The 14,706-nt window shown below is 50.4% G+C and overlaps 1 protein-coding gene across 2 annotated transcripts in view; it reads right to left on the minus strand.

Moving 5' to 3' along the window:
• Positions 1–14,706, minus strand: part of PTPRU (protein tyrosine phosphatase receptor type U) — a 104,670-nt gene that overhangs the window by 17,469 nt on the left and 72,495 nt on the right. Inside the window, exons 15-23 of one of the 2 annotated variants that reach the window (XM_069079287.1) lie at positions 14,400–14,557; positions 9,871–10,061; positions 8,640–8,712; positions 7,720–7,796; positions 4,067–4,103; positions 3,428–3,525; positions 2,120–2,236; positions 1,028–1,182; positions 228–363 (exon numbers count right to left, since the gene is read on the minus strand). In XM_069079287.1, the coding sequence (XP_068935388.1) occupies positions 228–363; positions 1,028–1,182; positions 2,120–2,236; positions 3,428–3,525; positions 4,067–4,103; positions 7,720–7,796; positions 8,640–8,712; positions 9,871–10,061; positions 14,400–14,557 (1,042 nt within the window). Of the gene's footprint in view, positions 1–227; positions 412–1,027; positions 1,183–2,119; positions 2,237–3,427; positions 3,526–4,066; positions 4,104–7,719; positions 7,797–8,639; positions 8,713–9,870; positions 10,062–14,399; positions 14,558–14,706 lie in introns of both variants that reach the window. The other variant, XM_069079286.1, reaches the window with a different exon arrangement.

The following is a 14,706-nucleotide window of genomic DNA, read 5'->3' on the forward strand; positions in this document are numbered from 1 at the left end:
AGAAAGGTAGAATGATGGGTGAGCTCCTTTGGAGGGGTGAGGGATTGCTTTGTTTTAATTATTGCAGAATATAGCACAGTGGCTGGCACACAGAAAGTGTGTAGAGCTTTCACAAGGTAGAGACTCTTAGAGTCCTTCACAGAGCAAGGCCCAGTGGGACTCCTTGGGGATGCTGGTCAGGGTAATAGGACATACTCCCCTACACACACACACAAAAGCACATGTACCTCTGTCTGGATCATGTTGATTCGGCGAGAGCAGAGGGTCTTAACACAGTTGTAGATGTCTACAACGCCCTCACATTCAGCCATATCCAGCATCACATCGAGAACAATGTAGCAACCTGTCCGGCCTGTGCCTGCACTGGGGAGATAGCCAGCCACATCCTGCCTCAGGCCATTGGCAGGGGAACTGGAAATGGGAGGAAGGGTGAGGGGAGTAGCCATCCTGGAGCTGGGAAGAGAGGGCAGTGACCGTGGCCCCATCCATGATGGGGACAAGGAGTGGGGGAGGGTCTTTGGGACCCATCTACCCGGTCCTACCTAGGCCCCCTCCCCCACCTTCCATTTCCTACAATCCCCCCAGCTTCTCCACTGCCGGACTATAGGACCATTGTCCCAAGACTTCTGGGGAAGAAGAACATTGAAATCAAAGGACAAAAGGCATGAGATTCCCTAGAGGTCACCACCAACAGCAAGGATTTACTAAGTACCTATTCTGTGTAAGACCCTGTTCTTTGCACTGGGGATACAAAAACCAAAGCAGAACCATGCCTACCCTCACGGAGTTTACCATCACCTTGGCTCCAAGCAATATAACACACACACATACACACATGTACATACACATACTTGTGCATACACACGTACATATGTACACATCTAATCTAGCAGGTGACTCCAGGGACTGTTAGGATACTAGTCTCTCCAGGACATTCCAGCAGACCTGGGCTCTCTTGTCAGCCTCATCCTTGATCCCCTCACTCCTTTCCTACCACTCCAATACCCCAGTCTAAACCTGATGTTACCTGCAGTGGATCACGATGGGCCCAGCATCAGGTGGAGTGGAGGCCTTGACACGGCGGATGAAAGCCAGCAGCCCTGTGGCATGGTAAGGGACGCCGTGCTCTGGCCACGCAGTAAAATGGAACTGCTGTACCTCGTGACGGGCCGAGTAGCCCCTCTGTGGGGAAAGCACCTGGCTCAGCATGGCCCAGGACAAGCTTCAAAGGCCCACTTTCAAGGTCCCATTCCAATCTCTTCCATGAAGCCTCCCCTTATTCCACCCACCCCCCACACACACCAGATGCCATCTTTCCCTCCTTGGTGCTCCCTTGCTAGCATTTTGTCTCAACCTCCTATCACCTTTATAATATACTGTCTTATACTGGGGCCATTTGTAAACTCATCTGAATCACCCACAAGACCAGAGGCTCTTGACCTCTTCATATGTCCCAGACCCTTTGGGCAATCTGGTGGAGCCTATGTACCCCTTCTCAGAATGATGTTTTTAAAAGTATACAAAATATATATACCAAATTACAAAGAAAACCACTTATACTGAAATGCAGTGATCTAAACAAAATTTTTTTGTGACATAGCATGGGTTAAGACCCCTTGCTTAGGCCTGAATTCCTGACATCGAGGATCAGGTCTTGCTTTCAGGGCACACAAGAGGAAAGATTGGAAGCCAAGAGACTAATCTATAGTCATTGCAATCAGACTGATGAGAGGGGCTGAGGGGCTGGGATTGGGGGATCACAAAGAGAATGGACAGGAGGGGATGGACATGCATGCAGAGTCAATGCCTTAATGACCCATTATTTGGGGCCTGGAGGAAGAAGAAAAAGTTGGAGTTGGACAGGCCCTTCTCCTTCCTCTTCTGTTTCCTCCTGATGGCCCTGGATGAAACCCCCCCCTATTCCCCACTATCATCAGAGCTCTCTGGAAGGGCAAAGGTAGAGGAGTGCTCCAGAGAGGGCATTGCCAGGACAGAGGTGGCAACCTGGGCACTAATGTGGGGACTGGATGAGTTTCTGCCAGGGTGCGGGCTTTGGTCTCCTTTAATTTCCCCCTTCCCCAATCTGGGTCCCCAATTCCCCAAAATGGTGCCAACTCACCCTCTCCATGGCAAAAGTACGGACTGCATACTCTGCCAGGGTCTCTGTTTTCACCAAAGTGATCTTGATATCTCCATACATCTCTGAGTCATCAGGCCAGTAGCGGGAACACTTCACCTAGAGACCAGCAGGATCTGGCATGATTCCCCTTCCCTCTTCTAGCCCTTTACCTTCCCAGCCTCCCTGGCTCTCATTCCCCTCACCTCCAAGATCCATTTCCCCTTCACTCCCCACCCATTCCTACCATCATCTTTGCCCAGCTCAATGGAGGTATGCAATGCTAACACTGGAAGGGATCTCAGAGGCTGTCTAGACAAGTGGGCCTCCTAGTGACTGGGAGACCCTCTGCTTCCCATTCCACTTTTGGACAGCTCCTATTATTATGATCTTCTCAACATCAAACCTAAATATGGCCTCCCTGAAACTAGTCTCCCCAAGAATACACAGCACACATGGCTCCTGGCTCTGCCTTCTGGGGCCAGAGAGAACACGTCTAACCTCTCTGACATCCTGACAATGATCGTGTCTCCCCACCCAGGCTTCTCTTCTCCAGGATAAATATTCCCAGTGCCTTCAACTGACCTTGATGGGCTGTGGCCCAAACTTCCTATTTATTTTACCTTTGCCTTAGAATAACAATACCAATACTTATTATAATAAATTAAAATGATTAGTATTAGAGCTAACATTTATATGGCACTTGAGAGTTTGCAAAGCACTTTACAAATATTATCCCCTTGTCCTCACAACATTGTAAGGTAGATGCCATCACTGTCCCATTTTACAGCCAAGGAAGCTAACTTGCCAAAGGCCACAAAGCTGGTAAGTATCTGAGGCAGGTTTTGAACTCGGGTCTCTCTGACTCTAAGCCCAACACCATCTGCCTCATAGGTCTATAGTTGGGAAAGTTATCTGGTCCAAATCCCTCTTTTTTTTTTTTTTTGCTTTTTGGAAGGGCAATTGGGGTTAAGTGACTTGCTCAAAGTCACACGGCTAGTAAGTGTTAAGTGTCTGAGCCTGCATTAGAACTCAGGTTCTTTTGATTCCAGAGCTGGTGCTCTATTCACTGAGCCACCTAGCCACCCCAAAATCACTCTTTTTACAGAGGAAGAAACTGAGGCCAATAGGGCTTAAGTGACTTGCCCAAGGTCACACTCAAGCCCTAGAACTTCAAGTTCACTCTTCCCATTACCTCTATGTTTTCCCTAACCCCAAACTGCCCTCCTCTGTCAGATTCTCCTCCCTTTCCCAAGCCTCCTTCTTGCATCCCCTTTTCCTTCACCCTGCCTGGTCCCTTTGCCCTCTTACCCGTCCCACTTCCACCAGCTTGGTGATCATGACGATGCTGGAGCAATGTTCCTGCCATACCATTCTCCAGAAGTCGTACACCATCTCCTGCCTGGGTCCTGGGGGAGGGGGCAGGGAAGAGTGGGGAGGGGGCCCCAAGGAGAGGTGGGAGCCAGGAGGCACTGACTGCACAGGATGGGCTTGTAAACCCAAAGTCCTAGCCCCAGGGGACCCCTGGCTTCCCAACCCACCCCTGAGCCCAGGACTGGCTAGCAGAATTCATGTCCCAAGGAGTGACTGAGAGGAGGGGCTCATGGCAGCCTAGACTAGGGGAAAGGCTGCTGAAAGATAGAGGTGTAGGGGTAAGGGAGGGACTCTGACAGGGGACTCCAGGTTCTGGGAATACACATATGGTAAGGCGAGGGAGAATCATCTCAGAGACTCACAGACACAACACAGAGAGAGGGAGGTAGAGAGAAAGATGGTAAGACAAGGAAAGGGAAAAAGAGGAGAGGAGGAAATAGGAGAGTAGAGGGAGGAGTGAAAGCGAGGGGAGGGGAGGATGGGAGGAGAGGAAGGAAGAAGAGAGGAAAAAAGAGGAGAGGAGGGCAAGGGAGGGAAGGGGAGGGAGATACACAAAGTCAGGGACAGCCTGGGTACCTTGAGTAGCTATGAAGTGGTTTGATCTGTGGTAGCCCTGGAACAGAAGGAGACACTGTCAGACCACCCAGGGGAGCACCAGCTCTGACCTCAACCCCAAAGAAGCCACTGGGGTCATCTAGTCAGGATGGTCCTCAGGGTAAGATGTCCCCAAACATTCTGAGTTCCCAAAGGACCAACCCCTAGTTTCCTGGGGCCCCAAACCCTTTTCCCCCATCTCTAAACCATGAGGAGCCCCTGTTCATCCAGGGGTCAATCCATCCCAAGCCTCAAAGAACCTTGTCCCACCCTGGCCTTGGAGACAGGATCAATGACTCTCCCCCCAGGAGCAGAGACCACAGGGATGTCCCTCTGTCCCTGCCCTGCCCGGTAGTCAACCCCCATCACTGGAGGGAGAGGCAGGAGCACCTCTGCTCTGAAGCTCTTCATACCCTGGCTCTAGGGATGTCTACATTCAGCCCTTCCCAGGCCACTCATGACCCTATTCCTAAAGCTGACCAAGAAACCTCCTGCAGTGCTAACATCCCAGTCTTACAATCATCCCAGTGAGGATCTAATCCAGTTCCCACCCAACACAAATCAAGTCCTTTTCTTGTCCTGCTCGCCATGGCAATGATGCCCACTGGTGGCTGGCCCCTGTCACTGGTCCTGAGTCATGGCCAAACTCCCCCTGGCCAGTTCCTGCCCTCCTTTCCTAACAGCTCCTAACCCATCAGAGGTCGGTCAGAGGGCACAGCCACACAGAAGAGATGGGGCTACTTTCTGCATCTCTATTTAACCAGAGAGGCAGCAACGTATGGTAGAGAAGAGACCCAGTCCCAGAAGTCACGGAGACCTGGACATGAGGCCCGCCTCTAACACACACTGGCTAGATGAAGCTGAGCAAATCAATCACTGAATTCCTCACTTCCCCAGACAATGCTCAACCAGCAAGTGGCAAAAAGCACTCCTAGGAGAAGCTTCCTCATCTGGGATCTCCCTGCGCCAAAGGAGTCCAACCGGCTGCCCACACTGCACCAGATGAAAATGGAACTGGGAGATATTGAACAAAATAAATAAGAATACAATAGAACTTAGATACTGTTCATATGTGGCTTTTTAAGTCAGTATGTGGCCCACCAGGATTCTTATGTACAGTTTAGTGGTGCCCCCCCTTTTCTATTTGAATTTGACACCACTGCCCTACACCAGGCATCCCAAAAAAAAGTCTTAGCGCAGTTTTAAACTTGGCATTCCATGAGACTTTGGGGATGTCCTATAGATGTCAGAACCGGAAGGAACCTCTGACAATTGTCTCATCCAAAACCCTCACTGTATAGATGAGAAAACTAGTTCAGAAAAGGGAAGTGACTTGTCCAAAGTCACACAGTCAGCAGGGTGAGAACCAGAACTCAAGTGCCCTAGTTCTGAATCTAAAGGCCATCTAGTCCAGCAGATGCCCCACATTGAGCCACAAGGAGGACCTGGGGGGCAGAGATGGATTTGACCATAGGGTGAAGGGCATTCAGGACTACTGACAGAGAAGGCAGAGGCTGGGTTAACAAGGTCAAGAGGACAGAGGGCTAAATAGCCCAAGGTCTGGCCTTGCCTGATGTCCATTACCAAGACTGTCCCCTCCACACTCTCCAGCCTCCTACCCTCCCCAGTGTTCTTCTGGAAGCAACAAAGGAGAAGGCAGCTGATGGGTGGATGGTTTTGCTTTCAGTGAGAAGAGTGAACAGTGACTCAGGAATCACCAGGGTCTGGCCCAATCATTGAGATGGGGGCAGTCAGTGCTGGGAGACAGGAGGAAGGGAAGGAAGAGAGAGACTCAGAAAGTGTATATGTGAGAGAGAGAGAGAGAGAGACAGAGAGAGAGAGAGACAGAGACAGAGAGAGACAGAGAGAGAGACAGAGAGAGAGACAGAGAGAGACAGAGACAGAGAGAGAGAGAGAGACAGACAGAGAGACAGAGAGAGACAGAGAGAGACAGAGAGAGAGAGAGAGAGAGAGAGAGAGAGAGAGAGAGGGAGAGAGAGAGAGAGAGAGAGAGAGAGAGAGAGAGAGAGAGAGAGAGAGAGAGAGAGAGAGAGAAAAGATATACTTACTTCTCGGTTTATCCGAATCTTAAGGATTCCGGTGAGAGGACAGGTGCCCAAGCCAAAGAGACCAGAAAGAGGGAGATTAGCCCACTGGGCATGGCCATGGGAGGCAGAGGCACGAGCAGGAAGGGGCTTTGTGGGATATGGATGTGGCAGAGGGGAGGGGATCAGGAAGGAAAAGGGGGGAGGGGGGAAGAGGGGAGGTTGCCCTACCAAAATATGGGGGCCTTGGGAGTGGGAGAAAAAGAAGGAAATGATACAGGGAAAACAGGACAAGGAAAGGCCAAGAATGGAGAATGAAAGCATCAGGCCCCCCAGGAGAAGAGGAGGAGTGGGGCGAGAGGCTTGCTCCTGTCTTCACCCCTTTGCTCATGCTGTGGGCCTGCCTGGAATGCCTTCCCCTCCATCCAGCCAAATCCTTCAGGGCCCAGATCAAACCCCACCTACTCCAAGAAGACATCCTTGACTATGCCAGTGGTCTGCATACTCATGACAGTTACCATCTATTCCATCCCCTCAAATGGCAAATGATTCAGAATCTAAATCTTTCCCAAGCATAAAGCCTTTCTTCCCAACCAGACTCTCTGGGCACTCGCAGGACAGAGATGATTGCTTCTCCTTTTCAATCTCCCCCAAAGCCCCTGGCACAAGACTGGGCACACGTGGGTGCCTGTCAATGCGTGTTGAATTGAACTAAGACCTCAGATAATCTTCTTTCCGCTTAGTCTCCGTCTCCATTCCTCCCTAACAGAGCTATTGCCTTTTCTACAATATGACTGACCAGAGGCAGCAAGATTGGCTTGAGGGTGACCCAGTATTCTCCCCCTCTGAGGCTCCATAGTTGTTAGTAAGAATATCTCTCTCTTCTGCTCTGCTGTCCCCTGCTCCACCTAGCTCCCGGCCCCTATGGACTAACCACATCCACGTGCCCCTTCTGAGTTGGGCTTTTTCACTGCCAGCACCATACTGGTTGGGCCCACTTCCCTCACTCTGGCTCCTTCTTCTATGGCACCTCAGGAGAAGATGCCTATTCCCTGACTTCCCTGGCCACCCCTATACAGAGGGGTCAAGAGCTTACACAAACCCTCTCTTCTTTGGTCAGATCTATCTCCTCCCAATCCTGAGAACCCAACCAAATTCAATTCAACAACCATTTCTTCAATGTCTATCGTGTGTCTAGCAATATGCTAGACAGCCCCTGCCTTCAGGGAGCTGACATTCTACTACAATGCACCATGCTGATTTCTGGCTCCGTGTGCCCTCTCCTCCGAGGCCAAACCAGCCTTCTAAGCCTTTCTCCTCCAAGAAGCAAGCCTTCCTTAGCTATTCCACTCTATACAGCTATCTCCCTCCTCTGAGCTCCGGAAATACTCTCTGATGCATAGATTAGACCTTCTAGAACAGGAGTTTCACGAGGGCAGGAAGCAGACCTTGTGCCCCTCCATACTCCCCACGACAGCCAGTCCAGGGGCTAACCTGCCTGTGGGTGCTCAGCACGTGTTTGGTGCCTGACTGTGTGAGGGGAGGGGCAGGGGAAGGGCAGCTGAGGGAGGTCTCTCAGGGTGCACTCACATCGATGTAGTTGGCATTGATGTAGTCTGCATTGGGGTCTCCCAGAAGCGGATGCAGCTTCACTCGGTGCCGATCATCTGCAAATCCAGAGCAGGGGCCGTATTATAAAGGCTGAGTAGCCCCATGGGCCCAACCGGAAGCAGGGAGTTTGAGGACAGTGGAATGGGCTATTATGACTAACTAACTAAGAGAGTTTTTACTTGGCAGTGCAGTACCCCCCCCCCCCCCGGCAGCTGGGGGGAATCATGCTCTTTTTACAGGCAGGGTTACCCAATCTGATATATAATGGGGGTTAGGAAAGTGAATGACTAGAGGTATAGAGGATGATTGAGCTATGATCTAGGGGACACAATGAAGAGAGGAAATGGAGGTTGGGGGCTGAAGTTAGGGAACAATATAAAGAGGGAAAGAGGAGTATATTGGAGGAGGGAGAAGCAGGGAGGACACTGGGAGAAAGGGTCAGGAGAACACTTTGGGGAGTGGGGGAGGGTAGCATGAGGGGTGGGAGCTGTGGGACATTAGGGGGAAAGGAGCTGAGGGAGTGGTGCTGAACTAGGGGCCCAAGGGAAGATTGGGGTAGGGAAGAAATCAGAGCTGAGAGACCCCACAAGGGAGAGGTGGGGATTCTGTCGATCCCGAGGAAAAGGAAGCTCTGCCCTCCAGCTGCTATACCAAGATTCCAAACCTTCCCACTAGTCTTGGATCAAATCAATAAATGCTTATAGGACTGAACTAGTCCGGATTGCCTAGCAGAGGGCACTCTCGAGAACCCCTCCCTCTACACCATGAGCACCGCCAGGCTGAAATACAAGCAGACTGAGCCAAGCAGCCCAACAGAGTCAACCTCCACCCGTCCCAGTGTCTTGGACAGAGGATAATTCCTGCCCATCAGGAGTCCCTCCCTCATCTCTGCCACTCACAAGGGGGGCCGGGGTCCGTTCTGCCCTTGGTCTTGTCCTTCTTCTTGGTGGCATCCCAGCCTTCAAAGAAGCTCTACAGAACACACAGATGATGAGAACGGAGCAGGAGGCCACAGCTCTCACCCCAGCTGCCTTGTTCCACCCTTTTTTACAGAAGAGGAAACTGAGCCTTAAGAGAGGTGAAGGAACGTGCCCATGGTCACAGAAGTGACCAAGCAGGATTTGAACTCAGGTCCTCTGACCCCAAGCCTCTATGACCCCAAGCTTCTGCCTCAATCCTACATCAAACATGTTTCCAGAAATCCTTCTTTCTTTTACATAGCCATCAGGCTAAAACTCCAGAATGAGAAAAAATGGGGCCCCAGGGATTCCCCCACAAAATGTCTTGGGGAAACCCCTGGCTGAAGGGGATATTCACTGAGCATGTGCATGCTCCAGAAAGGGGCTCCTGTCTACAGACCAATGGAGAAGCTCACTTTGTGAGCTGTACCCATGGGCATTCACAGAGCAACAGAGACGCTTTCAAGGACAGTCTCTGGGGGCCAAATCCTAGGGTGCCTGTTCTCCCAGTCCAGGGTATCCAGAAAAAGGGTGTGGGGAAGTGGAGGGGCAGGTCGCCAGCCTTGGATTATCATCAGGATCTGGTCAAATTGAAGCCTCAATTTAGACTGGAGTCAGCATTAAGGATCGGAGTCAGGGGCAGGGCCAAAGTTCAGGCGATGGTCAGTTTGGGCCTACATCAGGGTCAGAATCAGAGTAGAGGCTACAGATGGAGGCAGACTCAGGGTTCAGGTCAGGACTGAGGCAGGGTAAGGATCATAGGATTTATAAGTGATCTCACAGCCCAGGTCCCTCAGTTTTAGAGGGATGTTAAGGGATCTACCCAAGGTCACATGGGTTATAATAGCAGAGCTAGGTCTTCTCCAACTCCAAAATCTCTGTTATTCTCATTGGACTCGGAGACAGAACGGAATAGTGGATATAGCCCTGGGCTCAGAGTCAGGAAGAACTGAATTCAAATCTACACACTTAGTGGATGTGTGACCCTGGGCAAGTCACTTAACCGGTTTGCCTCAGTTTCTTCATATATAAAATGAAGATAATAATAGCACCTATTTCCCAGGGCTGTGAGGAGCAAATGAGGTAATATCTGTAAGGCTCTTTGCAAACCTTAAAGAGCTATAAACATGCCATAATCATTTCTATTATTCCCGCCCCAGGGAGCTCTTACCTCATACTCCTGCTTGAAGCCGTAACCCTCAGCCGTCTTCATCTGGTTGATGTGCTGCAGCAGGTCAGCCACTCGGACAGCCGGGTGCAGCTGCCCTGTGTGGTAGGGGGAGCCCTTGCGGCCACAGGGACGCCTTGGAGAACCTCCCAGAAGGCTGCTTGATTCATTGACCACACTGCTCCGCTGGTCTCCTGGCAAGGGGAAGGTAGACACAGGGAGTGGATGAGGGAGGCCCTCAGAGCATCCCAGATGCAGACCTGGAAGGGCCTGCAGAGGTCACTCAGTCCAGAGAGGCCAGACTCGTGGCCCACACTGGCTGGAAGGCCTGAACCAGATTAAAGGGTAATCGGGAGATTGAACAAAATAAAGTACAATTACACGTGAATAATGTTCATGTGTGGTTTTCTAAATCAACAATATGCTGCCCAGAGAGATTTCATACCACTGCTCTCGTCCGACCCTCTTCCTATAGGGATAGGGAGCTGAGGCCCAGGGAGGTGAAGGGATTTGGCTAAGGACAGATAAATAGGAAGTGACAGAGAGAGAGGATTCAACCAAATCCTCTGCCCCCACTGCCAGGACTCCCTCCTCTGCCCCATGCTGGCTCAACTCTGAGGCCCCTGCCATGCCTTTCCTTCTCCATTCTAAGGGCCCTCACAGCCTTTATACTCTGTAAGAGCCCTCCCAACCTAAATGTTCTGGGTCTAAAGGTCCCCCCAGCTCAGATGATCTCTGCTCCAAGAGTCCTCCCAGCTCTAGCAACTTGTGTTCTAAGTCCCCTCCAAATTCTGGCATCCCATGTTCTAAGACCCAGCCCAGCTCTGACAGACTGTGTTCTAAGCCCCTCTGCCCCCTAGCTCTGACACACTCTTTTCTAAGGTCCTTCCAGTGCTGTCATTCTCTGTTCTAAGGTTCCTCCCAACTCTGGCATTCTGTGTTCTTAGGACCCCTCCCAGCTCTTGCCTATGGTCTAAGGTCTTTCTCAGTCCCGCATTGTCTGTTCTAAGCCTCCTAGAGCTCTTACATTCTAGTTCTAAAGCTTTTTCCTGCTCTGGCGTTCTCTGTTCTGATAGTCTATGTTCTGAAACTCTTATATTTCATGAAAACTGAATTCCTTCTCTCCTCTCCTGTCACGGCTCTGGGCCCTGTTGCTCGGTGTGGTAGGGGGCTCAGACTTGGAATCCTTCAGAAAACCACCTTGTTCTCCCCCCTCTCTTTCCTCCACCTCCACCCTCCTGCCCCCTCCCCAACATAGCCTGGAGAACAAGGCAATCTCAGCGCCCTCCCTCCCTCTCTCCTGGGGAACAATCTGGAACATTTGGCAACTCCCAGCAATTACCCCCCATTCAGAGAGAAGAAAATCCTGAAAATAGCTGCCGCTGCCACCAGCCACGGCTGCTGCTGCTGCTACGGATTAGTAAGAGGAGCTGAATAGAGGGATTTCTTTTGCGTTGGCATTTTCCATTGTAAACCTTTGCTGCTCTCAGCTCCAATCAAGCTCAGGCCCAGAGAGGCCCCCCTCCACACTCCCCTTCTGATTCAAGTTTAGTGAACGCTCCTGAAACTCTGGCCCCCACACCCCTTTTGGGAGGGGTCCTCCACCTCCTGCTCCCATCACCTCTGCCTGCCCACTAGGGTATGCCCAAAGACCAGTGCCCTTTCTGAAGCCCACCAAGGCTCAAGTGGCTGCAGGAGCTTAGGGGGCCTGAAAAAACCTGCCCTGTCCTCTGGGACAAGAGGAAAGATTAAAAGCAGCTTCTCCTCCCCAGCACTCTCCACACACACACACACACACACAATGCTAGGGTGTCGGTAAGGCCAGAATTATATTCCCACTGGGCAGAAGAACACCAAGGCCCACAGGGAAAAAAGGCTTGTCCAAGGCCATGTGCCTAATAAGTTACACAGCCAGGATCAGGTGAGGAGCCCCTAGGCACTTCCCTCTTTTTAGCCCTTCTGCCCCCCAGGAGGGAAGGCCAGATCTGCAAGGAAGGCCTTGAGTGACAGTAGACAATCCACTGGATCTGGAATTAGGAAGCCTGGACTCACAGCATCAGAGAAACTTTCAGAAGTCCAAACTTGAATCTCCTCTGCAGCTTCCAAAGGAGAACCTCCACTTAAAGACCTCCAGTGACGGAGAGCTCACTACCTCGCAAAGAGATCTATTTAACTTTTGCATAGCTCTGATGGTAAAGAAACGTTCCCTCATACAGAGTCTGAATCTGCTCCAACACAGTTGTAATGAAGGGAGTCTGGAACCTGGAGGCAAGATGACCAGGGTAGAATCTCACTCCACATACTTGCTGCCTAGACGGCCCTGGGGAAATCACTCAACCACTGTGCCCCAAGTTCCTCATATGTTACAAGGGGATCATACTTTAGGGGATCGCTGAAAGTATCCAATGAGCCAATATACAAAAATTACACTGCCAGACTTAACGCACTGAATAGAGAGTTGACCCCCTCTGGTTATAAGTCTGTTGTGGTATGAGTATAAGCTGTTTTTATTATTACTGCTAATTCTACTCTCTTTGATCTGGATAGTTTCCAGCAGCTCTGGAACAAGCCCATGTATCTCTTTTTGTGATGGCTTAATTATTCATTCTATGGCCCCTTCCAACTCTGAAGCTCTGGTTCTACAGATCCCTTTGTCTCTAACATTCTATATTCTAAGATCTCTTGCAATTTTGATATTCTATTCAGGTGTGGGGAACCTGCCTCCAATTCCAAGGGCCCTCACAGATCTGACATTCTGGGTTCTAAAGCCCTTCCCAACTCTGACATCCTGTGTTCTAAGGGCCCTCCCAACTCTGACATCCTGTGTTCTAAGGGCCCTCCCAGCTCTGACATTCTATCTGCTAAGTTTCTAACTGCCTCTTAGAGAGCAGGAAATAAAGGACAACAGTGAGGCATCTCTTCTCATCTCCATCTTCAGTAATTTCACTATCAGGTCTGAAAGTCAAAGGCTACAGCTGGAGAAAGAACAAGCTCATCCCAAAGGGACTTAGCGAGCGGGGCTAAGGAGCATGTGCTGGATATGAGCACACATACTGCCATCTGGTTGGGGACCAAATCAGGACAGGTCAGAGCCAAGTCTAAAAGGCCTCCCCAAGGGACCTGAAGCAAAGCATGTGATGTCCCCTGCAGGGGTCCAGTGTAAAAGAAGAGGGAAGGTGAATCCTCCTGTCTGCCCTGGAGAATGCCTGGCTGCCCCTCTGAGCTCAGAGAAGAGAGGGCCCACACACCGCTCAGGAGCTGGAAGGGGTCTAAGAACATAGATAATTGAAGCTGGGAAGGACAACAGGGCCCAGGGTCTTAGAGCAAAATAATAACAGCTAACATTTATAGGCCACCTACTATGTGACAGTGTGCTAAGTGCTTTATAACTATCTCATTTAATCCTTACAACAAACCTGGGAGAGTAAGAAGTGCTATTACCATCCCCATTTTACAGATGAGGAAACTGAGGCAAGCAGAGGTTACGTGACTTGCCTTGGTCACACAGTAATTAAATGTCAACTCAAGCCATCCTGAACCCAGGCCCAGTCCTCAACCCTCTATGCCACTGAACAAAGGATGTTACCACAACTCTGAGAGATTTTACAACACTAAATGTCAGAATTGCACAGGGGTTTAGAACATAGAATTTCAATGTGGAGGGCCATTTTAGTAGAGAGGATCATATTAGAGCTGGGAAGGACCTCAGAAAACAGGATGTCAGAACTGGGAGGGGCCTTAGAACACAATATGCCAGAGCTGGGAGGGCCTTCAGAACATAGGATGTCAGAGTTAGGAGGGACCCTAGAACAGATAATGTCAAAACTGGAGTAAATGGCTTAAAACATAGAATATCAGAGCTAGAACACTTTTTTCACTACCCTGGGATGTAGTCCACCTGGTCCTGGTTACTTGAACCCATTAAGGGTATAGATGCTCTCTATATATTCCTGCTTACCCTAGGTTCGCTAATAGTCATTTTTGCCTTGTCTTTTCTAGATGAAAGATTGCCTTTGGATAAGAATTATCCCCAGCCTCCATCCTGGTTTTTACTTATGTACTAAAATAGCAAAATCCCATTTAACGAAATAAAAAAAATTACAGGATTGCAAGCAGGAAAAGATCTTAAAGATCACCATGTCCAACCCCCTCATTTTACAGATAAGGAAACTGAGGTCCTGCAGATAAATGACTTGGTCAAGGTCACAAAGACAGTAAACATCAGGGGCAATAACTGAACCCAGATTCTCTGGTTCCAAGTCTAGGTCTCTTTTCTCTCAGTTGTTGACTGACCAGAGGGCCCTTCTCTCCTTGTGATTTCTCTGGGAAGAGCAGAAGGGAGCTCAGGCTCCAGCTTCTATTGCCTATGGCCTGACCTCATGGCTATGGGCTGAGCTGAGGAGCACACACTGGCCAGGGGAGAGCAGTGTGAACACCAGCTCAGTGAGTAGTAGAGGAATACATAGCCTTCAAAGGCTGGATGAGACATGGTGCCAAGGAGAAAACCCTCTGCCTAGCTGCCCACCACTCACCCCGGGTGCTGTAGCTATGGGCATCCATGAAGGAAAGGCCTAGGCGCTCATCCTCTTGTAGCGTGCTCTGATCTGTGAAGCTACGGTCCACAGCACTCATCATGTGGGTCTTCTCATGGCGGTAGTTGATGGTGGCCTTGGCCATGTTGACTGGCTTCCTGCAGTACATGGAGGAAGGAGGAGTGGTGAGTGCCAGCAAGAATTACACACCAGTCTGAGAGTCATCCAGAGAGAATGGACACAGCCATGGGAGAAGGACCTTATGAGGGGGTGGGCTAGAGTACTGAGGGCTGGAAGTAGAGTCAGA

The sequence above is a fragment of the Petaurus breviceps genome, unplaced genomic scaffold, assembly GCF_028583685.1.
Source record: "Petaurus breviceps papuanus isolate PSGF00001 unplaced genomic scaffold, PetGlider_PUasm1.0 91041, whole genome shotgun sequence".
Classification (NCBI taxonomy): Eukaryota; Metazoa; Chordata; class Mammalia; order Diprotodontia; family Petauridae; genus Petaurus; species Petaurus breviceps.